This window comes from Schistocerca cancellata, chromosome 8, assembly GCF_023864275.1.
Source record: "Schistocerca cancellata isolate TAMUIC-IGC-003103 chromosome 8, iqSchCanc2.1, whole genome shotgun sequence".
Lineage (NCBI taxonomy): Eukaryota > Metazoa > Arthropoda > Insecta > Orthoptera > Acrididae > Schistocerca > Schistocerca cancellata.
In genome coordinates, this window is record NC_064633.1 from 196,307,199 (window position 1) to 196,323,310 (window position 16,112).

The 16,112-nt window shown below is 43.0% G+C and overlaps 1 protein-coding gene across 1 annotated transcript in view; it reads right to left on the bottom strand.

The window, feature by feature from the left end:
* Positions 1–1,456: 1,456 nt before the first annotated feature.
* LOC126095463 (uncharacterized) overlaps positions 1,457–16,112 on the bottom strand; it is a 30,435-nt gene continuing 15,779 nt past the window's right edge. Inside the window, exons 3-4 of the mRNA XM_049910254.1 lie at positions 10,678–10,789; positions 1,457–1,566 (exon numbers count right to left, since the gene is read on the bottom strand). Coding sequence (XP_049766211.1) covers positions 1,460–1,566; positions 10,678–10,789 — 219 coding nt within the window. The 3' untranslated portion in view covers positions 1,457–1,459. The remainder of the gene's footprint in view (positions 1,567–10,677; positions 10,790–16,112) is intronic.

Sequence of the window (16,112 nt, forward strand, 5' to 3'; positions counted from 1 at the left end):
TGGCAGCATCTAAAGATAAAAACACCAATCGAATGTATAATACCATTACGATCATAGTCACTGATTTCAATATCAAGACTATCACCTATTAACGTATTTACAGAATACCTGATGATGGCAATGGGCCGAAATGAGTTGTCTGTGATTTGCGCAATAAAACTCGCATAAAGAGTAGTATAATAACAACAGTATCGTTTTATGACCACCTACTCACTTCATCGTCATCTGCTTACACACACACACACACACACACACACACACACACACACACACACACAAATACTCACTCACTGTTTCCTGAAGGTAAGTGTTAATGTTTTCTGGTTTGTTCCCTTTGTACTTGTTTACTGTTTAACATTTTCAGTTACGTTACCACTGTACTCTTAAGGATGACATTTACTCCATATTTTCCCCCTCACTCTTGAAGTGTAACAAATTTTTCAAGGTGTTTCCTGGAACAGGAAAGGGAGATAATGACAGTGGCACGTAAAGTGCCCTCCACCACACACCGTTGGGTGGCTTGCGGAGTATAAATGTAGATGTAGATGTATTGTACCCTCTTTGACGTGATAGTCATTTCAAGTTTGATGAGGGATTCGTAAATCGAAAATCGGTCAGCAGAATATACTAACACTGTATATCATTTAGGATATTGGAATTTTCGTGTATGATCAGATGAAATCTTATTGACGTGTTTGCTAGGGAATGCTACAGAAACAGATCCTTGTTCATTGTAAGTAATGGCCTCCAAGTGTAGGACACTTGAATGATATCACAGAAGAAGTCTAAAAGACTTTTTTCACTGTTTCTGCACTGTGATTTTCTTTGACTTTATGTCCTCTGGTATTCGTTATAAGTTTGCCTATATATTCATCATGTAACCTATCTTCACGATGCTTACCTTATGTTTCGTGTGTATTATTTACGTTCTTCCCATGATAACTAATTGTAGCAATGTGACAGGTTTTATTTTGTTTTGTTATACATTTGATGATAATTTTGCAGATTCTTTGGGTTCATTAATATATTGGTCAGCACAGTTATCAACACGTTTTTATGCAAACTTAGTTATCCCAATATGTGAATGAAATACGCGTTATAATTGTTCTGTAATAATATTTAAATAGTTGTGCCACTGACGAATGATTCAGAATATTATTTAAATGCATCACAATGAGCTTCTTCAAGATACAATCTATGGCTAATTAACTGAAGTTGTTAATCTATTTTGTCTGTTGAAAATAAACAGTAACAGATTAATTCCAATTTGTATTCTGCACTCTCTATTTATTGATATAATCTATTCGTTTATTTTTATAGGTGGAAAAGAAATTCCAGTAGTCAATTGTCCCAGTTCCAGTACAGTATCTACTATTGTAGAAGTGTACATTTAAATTATCAAAGAATTAGTGTGCTTTTTTATATGTCTATGCGAGATAAATAAGCGGAGACAGCGTTGTTACATTTCAAAAACTTTATTTTTCTTAAACATAGGCAATGCAAGGTTTTTAATCATAGCAGAGGTGGTGATCATCCTTGTCGAAGGCAACAACCATGTCGTTACACCTGGAACAAGGAACAAAGAAACATTCATGGATAAAAGTATCATTTCTAGGCACACGTGTTGAAAATATAAATATAGTGGAATTTATTCCTGAATGTTGCATGTGTAATTCAACCTTAAAAATAAGGAGCCATTTTTACCACAGCATGAAGGAATTCGAAAATGAAGCAATCTGCTTCGACAATGCACTCATGATCGTATCTTTGGTTTGACATTTATGAATACTCATACATGTCTACCGTTGCAAACATTACTTCTAGTCAAAGACTGAACACTTATGGACTGAACATACTGCCTCCAAAAGTGACGTGGTAGCTGTCGTCTGTCCGTAAGTGTACGGCAGATTTTGAACTACTGCAGATAGAAATCGTTCAGAAGTTATGTGAATTTTGTACATCCTTCTCATAGTCAATAATTTTCATTAGATGTCTGGAATGAACTAGGTTTAAAAGCTTTGGAGAGAGAAATGCAAGGTCACTTAGCTTGTTTTCGATGAGTGTCACAGCTCAGATGTAGTTTTTTTTTGTTATAAGTTATTAAAGGAAGACCTATCGCTACATTTAAGCTCTGCACTGCACTCGTCAGTACAGCCGAATCTCTATTTTAATAAATTGTGCACTGGTGGCATTGCGAAATAGCTTCCTAACTCGCCAAAGTGAGCGTCCTCGAAAAACATCGAATTCTGAACTATGAAATGCAGCAAATTAATGATTTATCACACACTGAAGTATTTTTAAGGACGGAAGTCTTACATTTTTATTTGCTGCTATCTGGCTTTTTTTTTTTTTTTTTTTTTTTTTAGTATTTCGCTTGGGTTTAGTGAAGTCTATTACAACCGTTTGGTACAAATACTAAAACATGTATACAGAGAAATCGTAGTATAAATAATTTCAACAATGAATTTAAATTATTTTAGAATTCCCACATAGTCTGACTATTTGTAGCCAAGGAATCTTGTCATACCAACTATAGACGGAATAGAGTATAAACAGTTGGCCAGGTGAGAGTACGATTCGCGTTCTGTGGGTTCTGTAGAAAGTTAATTATGTACATAGTCCGTTCATTCACCCAGGAAATCAATAATCTCGACGATTTTTGCCTGTTACCAACACCGATACTGCCAAGATATCGATCCCTAAAGTTCGAAGACTTTCGAGACTGTTTTAATTTTAAGTTTGAAGTCGAATAACACACTTTTTTCAGTTTATATAATTACAAATTAACATTCTCTCGATTTTTTCGCTTTACTTATCCTGCTTCTTACCAACTTTCGTGATTCTAGGTCAGCGGCAAGAACCCTACAGGTTTTGGTAAGTGAGTTTGCGAGCATCAAAATGTGCTACATAGATCGCCGTATCTTTTGACTGTTTTGACCTAGAAGCTTACATTTATTAGATCACCAAGGAAATATAGACCTTAGTATTTGACATGAATTTCAACTTGATACGTCAACCCTTTCCTGAGTAAAAGGGGTCTTAATAGACAGACCGGTGGATAGACACAGTGTCGGAAAACAAACGACAAAAGATTTTTGTGCAATATTTGTTTTTATGGCTTTAGGGCGCACAACTGCAGTGGTCATTAGCGCCCAGACTAAGTTATGAATGCACTGCGAGGCACAAGGTTAAAACAGCAACTAAAAAGGACAACACTATAAAAGGCACATTAACAGGCAAGGGAGTAAAAGAAAACAACAGAATCAAATGTCCTTAGACAGGTTTGTCAAATGGATAAAATGAAGAACGCGAGCAGCTGCTCCTGGGTCATCCGCTAAAATTTCATCCAGAGTACATGGCAGGCCAATATCAATGCGCAGTGTATTAAAATTCGGACAGGACGTTAAAATGTGGCGTACCGTCAGCAATTGCCCACATGGGCAGAACGGCGCCGGCGCCGGCGCCGGCGCAGCCGTCAGCAGATGGCGGTGGCTGAACCGGCAGTGAACCCGAAGCTTGTTTTCAGTAAGTGTAGACCAATCGGCATGCCACAGCGATAAAATGCGCTGACAAATGACCCTGCTAAAATCAGATGAAGGCACACAACAAGAAGCTGTCCGAGGCTGGAGGACCGCAGCCTTGGCCGCGGCATCTGCAGCTTCGTTCCCAGGAACCAACATAAAGGTAACCGGAGAACCGTCATCCGCCAGCTGCTGAAGAGAGCGTTGGATCCGGTGCACGAAAGGGTGAACCGGATACGGAACACTCAGGGAATCAGAGCAGATGATATAAGCAGAATGTCTGTGGGGGCGGATGTAAAGAACAGCCTGATAGAGGGCAAATAGCTCAGCTGCGAAGATCGAACAATGGCCATGGAGCCGGTATTTGAAACTGTGTGCCCCGGCAATAAAAGAACACCCGACACCGTCTTTGGCCTTAGAGCCATCTGTATAAATGAAGACCGTATTAATGAACTTCGAACGAAGTTCGACAAACCTAGAGCGATATACCGAAGCTCCTATGGGAGCGAGCTGAGGTCAAGGTGAACGTGAACCTGAGCTTGGAGCCAAGGTGGCGTTTGGCTCTCGCTCACTCTGAAGGTTGCAGGGAGTGGAAAATCAAGTTGCTGAAGGAGGCGACGAAAGCGAACTCCAGGAGGTAGCAGGGCAGATACATACAACCCGTACTGACGGTCGAGAGAGTCGTCAAAAAAGGAACGATAAGGTGGGTGGTCGGGCGTTGACAATAGCCGACAGGCATACCGACAAAGCAGTATATCGCGCCGGTAGGTTAGTGGCAATTCACCGGCTTCAGCATGAAGACTCTCGACGGGACTAGTATAGAAAGCTCCAATCGCAAGACGTAACCCCCGATGTTGTATAGAGTTGAGGCGGCGTAAGATGGACGGCCGTGCAGAGGAGTATACGAAGCTCCCATAATCCAGCTTTGAGCGGACGATCGACCGGTACAGGCGAAGTAGGACGGTTCGATCCGCTCCCCACGACGTACCGCTGAGAACACGGAGGACATTTAGGGAACGGGTACAACGGGTAGCCAAATATGACACAGGTGGAGACCAGCTAAGTTTCCTGTCAAATGTAAGACCTAAAAATTTTGTTGTCTCCACGAATGGGAGAGCAACGGGACTGAGATGTAAGGACGGTGGGAGAAACTCTTTGTAGCGCCAGGAGTTAATACAGACCGTCTTCTCGGCAGAAAAACGGAAGACATTGGCGACACTCCATGAGTAAAGACGGTCAAGACAATGCTGAAGACAGCGCTCCAGGAAAGATGTACGTTGCTCACTGCAGTAGATGGTAAAATCGTCCACAAAAAGGGAGCCTGATACATCAGCTGGGAGGCAATCCATTATTGGATTGATCGCTATGGCGAAGAGAGCGACGCTCAAAACTGAGCCCCGTGGCACCCCATTCTCCTGGCGAAAGGCGTCGGGCAGGACAGAACCCACACGTACCCTGAATTTTCGATCCATTAAAAATGCGCGAATAAAGAGGGAGGCGACCGCGAAGGCCCCATGTATGCATGGTGCGGAGAATGCCCACCCTCCAACAGGTGTCGTAAGCCTTCTCCAAATCAAAGAACACAGCCACTGTCTAGCGCTTCCGCAAAAAGTTATTCATAATGAAGGTCGACAAGGTAACCAGATGGCCAACAGCAGAGCGGCGTCTACGAAATCCACATTGTACATTGGTAAGTAGGCGTCGAGATTCGAGCAGCCAAACCAAACGAGAGTTAACCATTCGTTCCATCACCTTACAGACACAGCTGGTAAGGGAAATGGGTCGATAACTGTAAGGCAAGTGCTTGTCCTTCCCCGGCTTAAGAATCGGGACAACAATAGATTCGCGCCAGCATGTGGGAACATGACCCTCAGTCCAGATGCGATTATAAGTACGAAGAAGAAAACCTTTACCCGCAGGAGGAAGGTTCTTCAGCATCTGAATATGAATAGAATTAGGCCCCAGAGCGGAGGACAGTGACCGGGCAAGTGTACTTTCGAGTTCCCGCATGGTGAATGAGGCATTATAACTTTCATGATTCGAGGAGCGGAAGTTAGGTGGCCTTGTCTCCTCTGCCAGTTTTCGGGGGAGGAAGGCAGGGTGGTAAAGAGCGGAGCTCGAAACCTCTGCGAAAAAGCGGCCGAAGGCACTGGAGACATCTTCAGGGTCCACAAGGACGTCTTTCGCGACTGTCAAGCCAGGAACTGGTGAGTGGACCTTAGTGCCAGATAGCCGACGCAGGCTACCCCCAGACAACAGAAGAAGGAGTAAAACTGTTGAAGGAGCTTGTGAAAGCAGCCCAGCTGGCTTTCTTGCTTTCTTTAATAACACGACGACACTGCGCACGTAATGGTTTATAATTAATGCAATTAGCCATCGTAGGGTGGCGTTTAAAGGTGCGTAAAGCACGTCGACGAGCACGTATAGCGCCTCTACATGCTGCGGTCCACCAGGGGACCGGTACGCGACGTGGAGAAGAAGTAGTATGAGGGATGGAATATTCAGCAGCACTGAGAATGACTTCCGTGAGGTGTGCGACCTGGCTATCGCAGCTTGCAAAATTTTGATCCTGAAATGTCGCCCTGGAAGAGAAGAGCCCCCAATCAGCTTTGGAGATGTTCCAACTAGTTGAGCATGGAGATGGGGTATGATGCAGGAGATGGATAACACAAGGGAAGTGGTAATTCGAATACGTATCAGAAAGAGCGTACCACTCAAACCGTCGTACAAGTTCGGTACTACATATAGAGAGGTCTAAATGGGAATAGTGTGAGTTGTGTCCGAAAGAAAAGTAGGGGCGCCAGTATTGAGGCAGACAAGATTGAGGTGGTTGAAAAGGTCTGCTAACAGGGAGCCTCTCGGGCAGGATGCTGGAGAGCTCCAAAGGGGATGGTGGACATCGAAGTCTCCAGTCAACAAAAACGGTGCAGGTAGTTGAGCAATAATTTGCATCATGTCTGCCCTGGTAACGGCAGACGACGATGGAGCGTAAACAGTACAAATGGAAAATGTGAAAGTGGGGAGAGTAATTCGGACGGCAATTGCCTGCAGATCGGTTTGCAATGTGATGGGATCGTAGTAATCACCCCGGACCAGCAACATAACCCCTCCATGAGCCGGAATACCTGGAACAGGGGGTAGGTCAAAACGCACAGAGGTATAGTGTGCCAAGTCAATACGATCGCATGGGCGTAGCTTCGTTTCCTGGAGAGCTCCTACGAGCGGACAGTGCAAGCGTAGCAGCAACTTTAAGTCCTCTCGGTTGGAGTGAATGCCGCGAATATTCCAATGAAGAAGTGTCATCGTGAGAAGAAAAAGAAAAAGGGAGAAGCAAGAAGGGGTCACCTCGAAGGCCACTAAGGGCCTGGCTTCGAGCGAACACTGCTGCCCGCTATCAATAGGCGGAGAGTAATCGTCCATTTTTTCAATAGGTTCGTTGGACACCATGTTAAGATGGCCGGGGGGGGGGGGGGAGCTTCCTCCGCCGGTGAATGGCCAGATGTTCGGCTACCAGCGGTGTGGCCAGGCGAAACGGATGACGGCCTGGGGCGGCAACCGCTGGGTGGCGCAGGAGAAGAAACGCGCAGTGGCGGAGAAGGAGAACTGTGCTTCCTATGAGCCTTCTTGGAAGGTCGTTCAGTCGAAGTACTGGTCAATGGCTGGGAGTACGGGATACGTAAGAAGTCTTCACGGGACGGTTCCTTCTGGAAGGCCCGTGCATCTGACTTCTGGGTATTAGTCTTGGCAGAAGCTGAGGAAGATGCTTGTGTCTTAGGGGTGACGGGAGGAAGAGGAGACGTTGACCGGGCATTCTTAGCACTGGCCGAACGGACGACCGTAGCGCTAAAGGTCAGATCGTATGTCTGCGTCGATACCTCCCTGGTAGGCCGAGGAGAGGCGAGGACGGTACTGTATTTCCCCGCTGAGAGCAGCGTGGGCTTCCTGCTAGCAAAAAGCTTGCGAGCAGCCGAGGTGGACACTTTCTCTTTGACCCGAATTTCCTGTATACAGCGTTCATCCTTGTAGATGGGACAGTCGCGAGAGGACGCTGCATGGTCACCCTGACAGTTCACGCAACGAGGAGACGGAGGTGGACAGTCACCCTCATGGGCTTCCCTGCCACAAGTGACGCATTTAGCCGCATTAGAACAAATCTGGCGGGTGTGGTTAAAACGCTGACACTGGTAGCAGCGCGTAGGTGTCGGGACATAGGGGCGAACAGAAATAACCTCATAGCCCGCTTTGATGCGCGACGGCAGCTGAACACTATCAGAGGTCAAGAAAAGTGTCCGGGTCGGTACAAGGTCATTGTCGACCTTTTTCATGACCCTATGGACAGCCGTCACGCCCTGCTCAGCGAGGAAAGACTGAATCTCCTCGTCAGTCAATCCGTCGAGTGATCTAGTAAATACCACACCACGCGACGAATTCGAAGTGCGGTGAGCCTCCACCCGGACAGGGAATGTGTACAGGGAATGTGGCCCGAAGGAGTTTTTGTGCCTGAAAGGCGCTCTCAGTTTCCAACAATAAGGTACCGTTACGCATCCTGGTACAAGACTTGACAGGTCCGGCTATGGCATCTACGCCCTTCTGAATAACGAAAGGGTTGACAGATGAAAAATACTTTCCGTCCTCAGATCTAGAAACTACGAGGAACTTTGGGGCCGGCGGTAGTACTTTTGTCACTGGTGGCTGGTCAAGTTTCCGTTTTTGGGCAGAAGTCGAGAGAAAAGAAGAGAAATCCATTGCGGATGAATCCCCCATGATTGCCAGCGTCTCCGATGGCGCGCTCCTTCCTTTTGGGGACCCTCTCAGAGGGCGCTCCCGCCTTAGGTGAATGTTGACACCTCATGTCACACCTCCCGAGAAACGGTCGGAGGGACCAATCGCTATGGTCGGAAGCTCAGGCAATCACCCCTCCCCCGGCCTGGCCTTTACGAGGGAGTACGCACGGGCCCTACTTGTCTACCCAGGGCGGGGAATTAAGCTTTACCCCGTCACCGGCTACGCCTGTGAACGCGTTGGTCGGCCTTCAGGCACGCACAGGGAGGAAAGAAGAATAGGAAAAAAAGGGAGAGAGGGAGAGAAAGGACAGACTGTCTCAAACGCCGAGGTGGAGACCATAGGGTGGACAAGAAGGCAAGGAGAAGAAAGCAAGGTAAAAAGTAAGGAGAACAGTGGGAGATGGACAAGGACAAAGAAAGGAAACAAACAAAGGAAGGAAGAAACCAGAATAAGCGAAAAACCAAAATGACCACAAATATAAGTCGTTGAACCGTCCGTCTCCGGACGCAGGCGCAAACTACCCCCTTGAGGGGGAGGGACTCCTTTAAGTCGCCTCTTGCGACAGGCAGGAATACCTCGGGCCTATTCTTACCCCGGACCCGCAGGGGGCATTTTTGTGCAATATAATAACAAATTCACAATTCTCGGATTTTCCTTTACTTGTATTGGGAAACCTTGTTTCTTTCCAAATTTCATGATTCTAGGCCAAATGTAACTAGCTATAAGTTTTGCTGAGTTCGTTTTCGAATATCAAAATATGACATAAACGGCCATATCTTTTGATTTCATTGACTTAGAAGCTTCAATGTTTCATATTGCCAAGGGGCCATAGTTTTCAGTCTCTGATACAAATTTCAACCTAATATGTCTTACTGTTCCTGAGAATGACGGATAGACAGAGCGATATAGAAAATGCAATATTTTTTCGTGTAATGTAATAGAGAACTAACACTTTTCGGATTTTTTTCCTTTATTTGTGCTGCGAAACCTTGCTTCTTGCCAAATTTCATGATTCTGGGTCAACGGGAAGTACCCTACAGGTTTTGATGAGTAAGTTTGCTAGTCTCAAAATATGTAACATAAATGACCGTATCTTTTGATTGTACTGACTTGGAAACTTAGATTTTTTTACAACACAAAGGGCCTATACACTTCAGTACGTGCATAAATTTCTACGTGATACATTGATCCGTTTCTGAGAAAAAAAAGGGGGTTTTAACACTCGGACAGACAGCAGCCACACAGACGAACAACAAAGTGGTCCCATAAGGGTTCCTTTTTAACCGATTGAAGTATGGAATCGTAAAAGTAGAACTCAACAGGGATTGGAGATGAGAGTGTTCATGCAAGCACAGACAGAACATTGAATTTCAAATACAGACAACAATCTCGTAGAAAAAAAGGACTCTGTATATTTGCGTATCTTCATGGCACATTAACATAGGAGCCCTTGTTGTAAGTGCCACTCTCAATTTCACAAAGATTTGCAGTAAACGGTTTTGCTATGCTTCGAAGAAACTTCAGGATAACATCAAGTGACTTACACTCCTTTCTTCTGGCAGTCCTAAACAGGTTCTCTTCGGTGCCTATCCGATGTAAGTGGGAACGAGTTGAACTGTAGTTTGTGAGCATCAATCTTCGTTCGTTTTACAGGAAATGATTTACTAATCATGATGTCTAAAGTAAGCGAGTACAGCAAAATTTAAAACAATTATCTGGTCTCTAAGTCAAATCAAATTTCGGATGAATGCAAGTCCTATCTACTGTAGGACTGTGACTAGTAAATCTTTGTGGTGTTCAAACCAACCTTCAGATTGAGTACAGTGTTTTCTTACGTCACAGTGAAAACATCATACTGGTATCGGTGACATAGGTATCAATACTTCGGATTCCTATTGGGGCTACTTCAAAACAAACACTATGGCTTGGAGATCTGTGTAATCGCGTAGTAATGATGCAGAATGGCGTACGTAAATATTATCTGCACATGAAAACTGCCCGACATATGTGTACATTCAACAGATCAACTAGATTAAACTTCCACATTAACTAATTCCTCCCAAATTTAAACTGACTTACAGATCAGATAGTTACGCCAAATTTTTGTGTATTTGCTTATTCTAGACATCACGCTATAGGTCTTGCAGTACGGGTTAATTCCTTGCCCTCATCTTGCTTGGAATGTCTCTTGGCAGCCCTAAGCAATTTCAGCTCTGTTTACTTAGCTCCCCCTTTACGTACATGGCCGTCTTTCATTCGCCTATCTCGAGCCCGGTTGTGTCATTGTTTCGTTTCTTTAGAATTCTTTTTTATAGACTGTCAAGAGATGTCGATGGTGTGGCAAAAGCTGATGAGTTAGATCGATGCTTACCCATTTCTGCGTGCAGTGCCAACAGCTCACTTGGTACCTGACGAATCTTTGCTGCCACACGGACACTTCGTACAATTGCAGGAAGAGCTGCATTTACAGTTGGCTGTGCAAGCTGAAACACAAACAAAGAATCTGCGTGTAGTTGTGCAGTTGCTCTATATGTCAACATACTTGTACTTTGTTTTTAAGTGTTACACATAAAATCCCCCCCCCCCCCCAACCTTACCGTTGGCGGGGAGGCTTGCGTGCTTCAGAGATAACAGATAGCCGTACCATAGGTGCAACCACAACGGAGGGATATCTGTTGAGTGCCAGACAAACGTGTGGTTCCTTTTCAGTAGTTTCAGGGGCAACAGTCTGGATGATTGACTGATCTGTAACACTAACCAAAACGGCCTTGCTGTGCTGGTACTACGAACGGCTGAAAGCAAGGGGAAACTACAGCCGTAATTTTTCCCGAGGGCATACAGCTTTACTGTATGGTTAAATGATGATGGCGTCCTCTAGGATAAAATATTCCGGAGGTAAAATAGTCCCCCATTCGGATCTCCGGGCGGAGACTACTCAAGAGGATGTCGTTATGAGGAGAAATAAAACTGGCGTTCTACGGATCGGAGCGTGGAATGTCAGATCTCTTAATCGGGCAGGTAGGTTAGGAAATCTAAACAGGAAATGGATAGGTTAAAGTTACACATCAGACCAATTGTGTGATTGGATTGAAGAGTTCCTAGATAACAGAACGCAGCATGTCATTCTCAATGGAGAGAAGTCTTCCGAAGTAAGAGTAATTTCAAGTTTTCCGCAGGGGAGTGTCGTAGGACCGTTGCTATTCACAATATATATAAATGACCTTAACACCGCCGCAAGCCGGTCCCAAGCCCGGGCCCATCTAAAAACAAGAGGATGGGGATGTGTGGAGGGGGAGGAGTAACAACCTCGTAAAAAAACCAGGGTCCGTCCGGCTCCAGATGGTAGCACCCTGTCATAGGGCCCCTGCCTAGGGTTACTAGGTGAAACCCAGCCAACGGTCTCAATGGCGGAAGAGGAACAATTTCCCAACGGCAGAGAGAGCGGTAGAGCTAACTCCAGGGCTTACTACCTTGGTTTTAATTTTTGATTCGGGGCAACCCGATCCCCCAATTTATTATCCAACAATTATTGCAAAGCATGATGGGAACGTCGTCAAAGATAGACACTACTCCAAGAGGTAGACCGAATGGCAAATCCTCCGTTGTTCGTAGAAACAATGCAAAGGGGTCAAAGGATTTTGGAGGACCCCAACCAACATGTATGCAGCCCTCAACACTGAAATTTAAGAAAGCAACTATGTTTGCAACCCTAAATGTAAACTCTCTAATTAAAGTAGGAAAATTGAAATCATTGATTGAAAAGCTGAACCAGAAAGAAATTTTAATATGTGCATTGCAAGAAACAAGGTTTTTAGATGAAACTGCTTTAGATTTTGAAAACTATCGTTTATTTAAAGGAAAACCAGGTAAAATCTTAATGAAACAAATGCCATACCTGGGAACAGCATTTCTGGTACATCACTCAATTTTAGATTCAGTTACTAACTTCTACTCGAGTTCTGAGAGACTATCCATTCTTGAGATTAAATGTAAAAACAAAGGATACTCTATAATCAACTGCCATGCACCCATAAACCAGGACAACAAAAATAACCCGTAGAAAGTTGAAGAATTTTGGGAGATACTTGAAATGGAACTGGATAGATGCTCAAAGAAGAACATAAAAATGTTAGTAGGCGATTTTAACGCACAAATAGGAAGGGAGAAAAAATACCATGGAACAGTAGGCCTCTTCCCAGGTCACAAAAGAACTTCAAAAAATGGAGAAAGGCTTATAGAGGTATGTAGGCATTTCAACTTGAAAATAATGACAACACATTTCAAAAAGCTGAGCCGAAAAACTAAAACATGGAGATCACCAAATCCACTTCTCGGAGAATTCCAAATTGACCATGTGGCTATCTCACTTCATTGTCAAGAAGAAATTCAAAACACTAAAGTGCTGAAAAGCCTTGATGTTGATTCAGACCACTATTTGACTACGATTAAATTCAGACCACTCCCATTTCGAAAAGAGAAGAAAACCTTTTACAAAATTCCAAAATATAACACAGAAACTTTAAAAAATGAAGAAATTAAACAACGGTTTCAAAGAGCATTGCACAAAGATAGCGATGGCATATCCACAATAAATAAGGAAGCGGGATGGGAGGAGATCAAAAACGAAATAGTTGAAATAGCAAAAGAAAATTGTCTCGTGAAAAGAATAAGAAGACATCCATGGTGGGACAATGAATGTGATGAGAACCTGGAGAAGAGACAGAAATTGTGGCAGAAATGGAACTCCACAAAAGATCCTCAAGATCTTGACAATTTTAAAATCCAGAGAAGAGAAACAGCTAAGCTTTTCCGTAATAAAAAAAGAAGACAATTTCAGGATAACCTAGAACAGATTGAGGAAGACTTTAAAAGAAATAATTCTAGAGATTTCTACAAAACTTTTAGAAAACAGCTAACCAAATACCAATCCCCAAATTTATGTTTTAAAGATGAAGAGAACAAGCTAGGTTTGACAAACAAGACTAATTGTGAAATACTAGCAAAATATTTCGAGAATCTACTAAATTGTGAACCACCCAAAGATAAAATGAGTTTTGAAAACCACCGAAATACTAATACCGAGTCAAAACCTCCAGACGCTGAAGAAATAAAACACATAATACACAGTCTAAAAAACAATAAAGCCCCAGGTGAAGACTCCATAGTACCAGAAATCCTAAAAATAATGGATACCAACCTCCCACAAGTTTTGGAACATATGTTTAAGAAGATCTGGGACGAAGAAAGAATTCCTGAAGACTGGCAGTGTGCCCTGATACACCCACTACACAAAAAGGGGGATAAGATGAATGTTAATAATTATAGAGGGATCTCGCTACTACCAGTAGGATACAAAATTTTGTCAAGGAAATTACTTCAAATCGTGGAGCCAGTTCTGGATAAAAAAAATAGGTGAATATCAAGCAGGTTTTAGACAAGGTAGATCCTGTGTTGAACAAATATTTAACCTGAAAACACTAATTCGTTACAGAATCTCAAGAGGCCAGAGATTTGCAATAGTATTTGTAGATTTCAAAAAAGCATACGACTCGGTAGATAGAGAAACATTACTGAAAGTATTGGAAGAATTTGGGGTCGATAAGAAAACAATTCAAATTATCAAACAGACGCTAACAAACAGTAAGGCCAAAGTTAAATTTATGGGTGAAATTTCAAGGAAGTTCGAAATTAAAACAGGTGTTAGACAAGGTGATGGTTTATCCCCAATCCTCTTCAACTGCGTACTGGAAAAGATATTGAGAATATGGAAAGAAGAACTCAAAGGCACCAAGAATGACATCAGAATTGGAACAAAAAAAGAAAAAATAGAAATGGACTGTTTAGCTTTTGCAGACGATCTGGCAATAATTACAGAAAACGAAGAAATAGCTCAGAACTACTTGGAGAAACTACAAGAAGTTTCGGCCAGAGCTGGACTGCAGATTTCATTTGAAAAAACCGTGTATATGTCTAATCATAGAAATAACAAGAAAAATCTTATTACTAAATACGGCAATATTAAGAGAGTAGAAAAATTTAAGTATTTAGGTGAAATAATTCAAGTGAATGGTTTAGACAAGAGTGCAAACCAGGCGAGAGCAAGGAAAATGGAATTTGCTTTTCAAAAAACCAAAGACATATATAACAAAAAAAACATTTCGATTCAAGCTAAATTAAGACATTATAAAACTGTCATTAGACCAGAATGCCTGTATGCATCGGAGTGCCTAACTCTTAACAAAAAGGGGGAAATAGAAAACATGGAAAAGAAAGAAAGGAAAATTTCGAGAAAAATATTAGGACCGAGAAAGATTGGGGAAGAGTACAAGCTAAAGAGTAATAAGGAAATATACAAAACTATTGAGAAAGTGAGTGAGGCAATGCGTAAACGCAGACTAACGTTTTATGGTCACCTGTCGAGGATGGATGGAAACAGACTAACAAGAAAAGTGTTTGAACATAGTAACAGGAACGAAAAAACCAACAATAAATGGATACAGATGGTGAAAAAGGATTTGGCCTATTTTAATGTCACCCGTGAGTCAATCAGGGACAGGGAAAAGTTTAGACAAATAGTGAACGAAATTAAGTGTTTTCCAGAAGAAACGAAACTAAAGAATAATAACAGGAAATGGTCGGAAGAGCGGAGGAGGAACCACTCGAAAATGATGAGGAAATATTGGGAAGAGAGAAAAAAAGATCAAAAAGCCGGGCAAGTGAATTGTTGAACGTGGTCCAAAGATGGCCGAATCGAAAGAAGAAGAAGATAAATGACCTTGTGGATAATATCGGAAGTTCACTGAGGCTCTTTGCGGATGATGCTGTAGTATATCGAGAGGGTGTAACAATAGAAAATTGTACTAAAATGCAAGAGGATCTGCAACGAATTCATGCATAGTGCAGGGAATGGCAATTGAATCTCAATGTAGACAAGTGTAATGTGCTGCGAATACAAAGAAAGAAAGATCTGTTACCATTTAGCTACAATATAGCAGGTCAGCAACTGGAAGCCGTTAATTCCAATAATTATCTGGAAGTAGGCATTAGGAGTGATTTAAAATGGAATGACCATATAAATTTAATCGTCGGTAAAGCAGATGCCAGACAGATTCATTGAAAGAATCCTAAGGAAATGCAGTCCGGAGAAAAATGAAGTAGATTACAGTTCACGTGTTCGCCCACTGCTTGAATACTGCTCACCGGTGTGGGATCCGTACCAGATAGGGTTGATAGAAGAGATAGAGAAGATCCAACGGAGAGCAGCGCGCTTCGTTACAGGATCATTTAGTAATCGCGAAAGCGTTACGGAGATGACAGATGAACTCCAGTGGAAGACTCTGCAAGAAAGACGCTCAGTAGCTCGGTACGGGCTTTTGTTGATGTTTCGAGAACATACATTCACTGAGGAGTCAAGCAGTACATTGCTCCCTCCTACGTATATCTCGCGAAGAGACCATGAGGATAAAATCAGAGATATTAGAGCCCACTCAGAGGTATACCGACAATCTTTCTTTCCATGAACAATACGAGACGGGAATAGAAGGGAGAACCGATAGAGGTACTCAAGGTACCCTCCGCCACACACCGTCAGGTGGCTTGCGGAGTGTAGATGTAGATATAGATGTAGATGTAGAGTGGGCTGGGTCCTATGGTCCAACTGAACCGATGATTGTTTAGCTACTTGGTGACCATTTGCAGCCATCCATGGACTTCATGTTCCCAAACAACGATAGTATTTTTATGGATGACAATTCGCCACATCACCGAGCCACAGTTGTTCGCGACTGATTTGAAGAACATTCTGGA